Raw genomic sequence first — 1,806 nt, 5'->3', positions numbered from 1 at the left:
GAATCGTGGCGACCTTTTCTAGGAGGAGATATATCTGGAGAATCGTGGCGACCTTTTCTAGGAGGAGAAAAATCTGGAGAATCGTGGCGACCTTTTCTAGGAGGAGATATATCTGGAGAATCGTGGCGACCTTTTCTAGGAGGAGATATATCTGGAGAATCGTGGCGACCTTTTCTAGGAGGAGATATATCTGGAGAATCGTGGCGACCTTTTCTAGGAGGAGATATATCTGGAGAATCGTGGCGACCTTTTCTAGGAGGAGATATATCTGGAGAATCGTGGCGACCTTTTCTAGGAGGAGATATATCTGGAGAATCGTGGCGACCTTTTCTAGGAGGAGATATATCTGGAGAATCGTGGCGACCTTTTCTAGGAGGAGATATATCTGGAGAATCGTGGCGACCTTTTCTGGGAGGCGATATGTCTGGAGAGTCATGTCTTGTTTTTCTGACAGGAGACTCCTGCTTCTTTCCCTTTGATGACAGTTTTGGTGAGTTATAAGGAATACTGCTTGATGCCACAGGCTCCAAATGTTCCCTCTCCTCCTCATCTTCTTCTTTGTTTTCATCAGCTAAAGGACAAAAAACACTAAATGATTATCTTGTTTAACACAGGAATAAATACTGTTTAGTGCTCTTGCACTTACCTCCAATTACTTTCCATTTGTTGCCACTTCTAAAGACTTCCAGCTGTTTCACTTCCTCTGGTCGTTCATCAATGACCTCGGCGATCTATGTAAATACACAGTTTCAAAACAGAAAAAAGGAATTTCGACCTTGCTATATTCATTCTAAAGAGAGAAAAAATATGATCTTAACAACTTATTGTAGTCAAATTATGTAGATTTCCATTTGATTTGACATGTACCACTGTATGAACATTAATGCCCACCAAGAACATGGCAAATGATTTTTTTTTTTTCTGATAGCAGCAGGCCCCCAACAAGAAAATTTACCTGTTACAAATACTTTTTTGGAGTACAAAAAATACTTTTCTGGATAATTTAGAGAGAAATTTACCAAATATATCTATATCTAAGCTCCAAAAACGTAATAATATTATAATAATATTATTATTAGATGGTAACTTTAACATGAAAATAATGTATAATTTACATGTTGCTAAACCAAACTTATAAACCATTAAGATTGAAATATGCCTTTTAGTTTTTATGATAATGTTTGTGTTTTGGCCTGTTGTGTCACTAAACTCCTGTAAAGTATTAGTAAACGATGGCAGGTTAGCTGTGGGAGTAATGAATGGATCAGGCTAGCCTGAAAGCTAACATTAGCTAAGCTAGCTGCTTACCACTGGAGCTTCTTCTTCATCCTCTTCAATTTCCGTCTGCTCTGTGACCAAATGTCTCCAGTCTATATCATCGTCCACTATTTTAAGTCTTAGATTAAACAAAAAATACAGAAATTCAACGTTATCAGGCAGCAATGCTAAACAAAAGCAACACACGGTCAGTCYATGTTAGCTAGCTTAAAAGCTAATTTACCAATGACTAACACTTTCTCCTCCACTCACCCTCTCTCGGGAACCTTGCGTCGTTTCTTTTTTATCTTCCCTTTTGATTTACTGGAGTTTTCGTCAGCTGATAAATAACGTTTAAGGTACTCGGCCTTAGAGAGTTCGGCTCCTTTGATGCTGCTAGTAGAGGCAGACATGTTGGATGTTGTCAGAAACTACGGGCGCCGACGAGGATCAAGAAACCAGGACGTCAGCGACAGGGTCTGCTTCATTTATGCACCGGCGCATTCCGGCGGGCGGAGAGGCGACTTCTGAACTGTGTGTCATCTCGGC

At 40.0% G+C, this 1,806-nt stretch overlaps 1 protein-coding gene across 1 annotated transcript in view; it reads right to left on the bottom strand.

Annotated features, from left to right (window-relative positions):
- bud13 (BUD13 homolog) overlaps nt 1–1,713 on the bottom strand; it is a 3,858-nt gene extending 2,145 nt beyond the window's left edge. Inside the window, exons 1-4 of the mRNA XM_014003092.1 lie at nt 1,531–1,713; nt 1,309–1,396; nt 647–731; nt 14–571 (exon numbers count right to left, since the gene is read on the bottom strand). Coding sequence (XP_013858546.1) covers nt 14–571; nt 647–731; nt 1,309–1,396; nt 1,531–1,670 — 871 coding nt within the window. The 5' untranslated portion in view covers nt 1,671–1,713. The remainder of the gene's footprint in view (nt 1–13; nt 572–646; nt 732–1,308; nt 1,397–1,530) is intronic.
- Nucleotides 1,714–1,806: the final 93 nt, after the last annotated feature.

Source organism: Austrofundulus limnaeus, unplaced genomic scaffold (genome assembly GCF_001266775.1).
Source record: "Austrofundulus limnaeus strain Quisiro unplaced genomic scaffold, Austrofundulus_limnaeus-1.0 Scaffold17, whole genome shotgun sequence".
Taxonomy (NCBI): domain Eukaryota; kingdom Metazoa; phylum Chordata; class Actinopteri; order Cyprinodontiformes; family Rivulidae; genus Austrofundulus; species Austrofundulus limnaeus.
The sequence above is the reverse complement of the archived record's forward strand: the minus strand, read 5'-3'. Positions and strand labels throughout refer to the sequence as shown.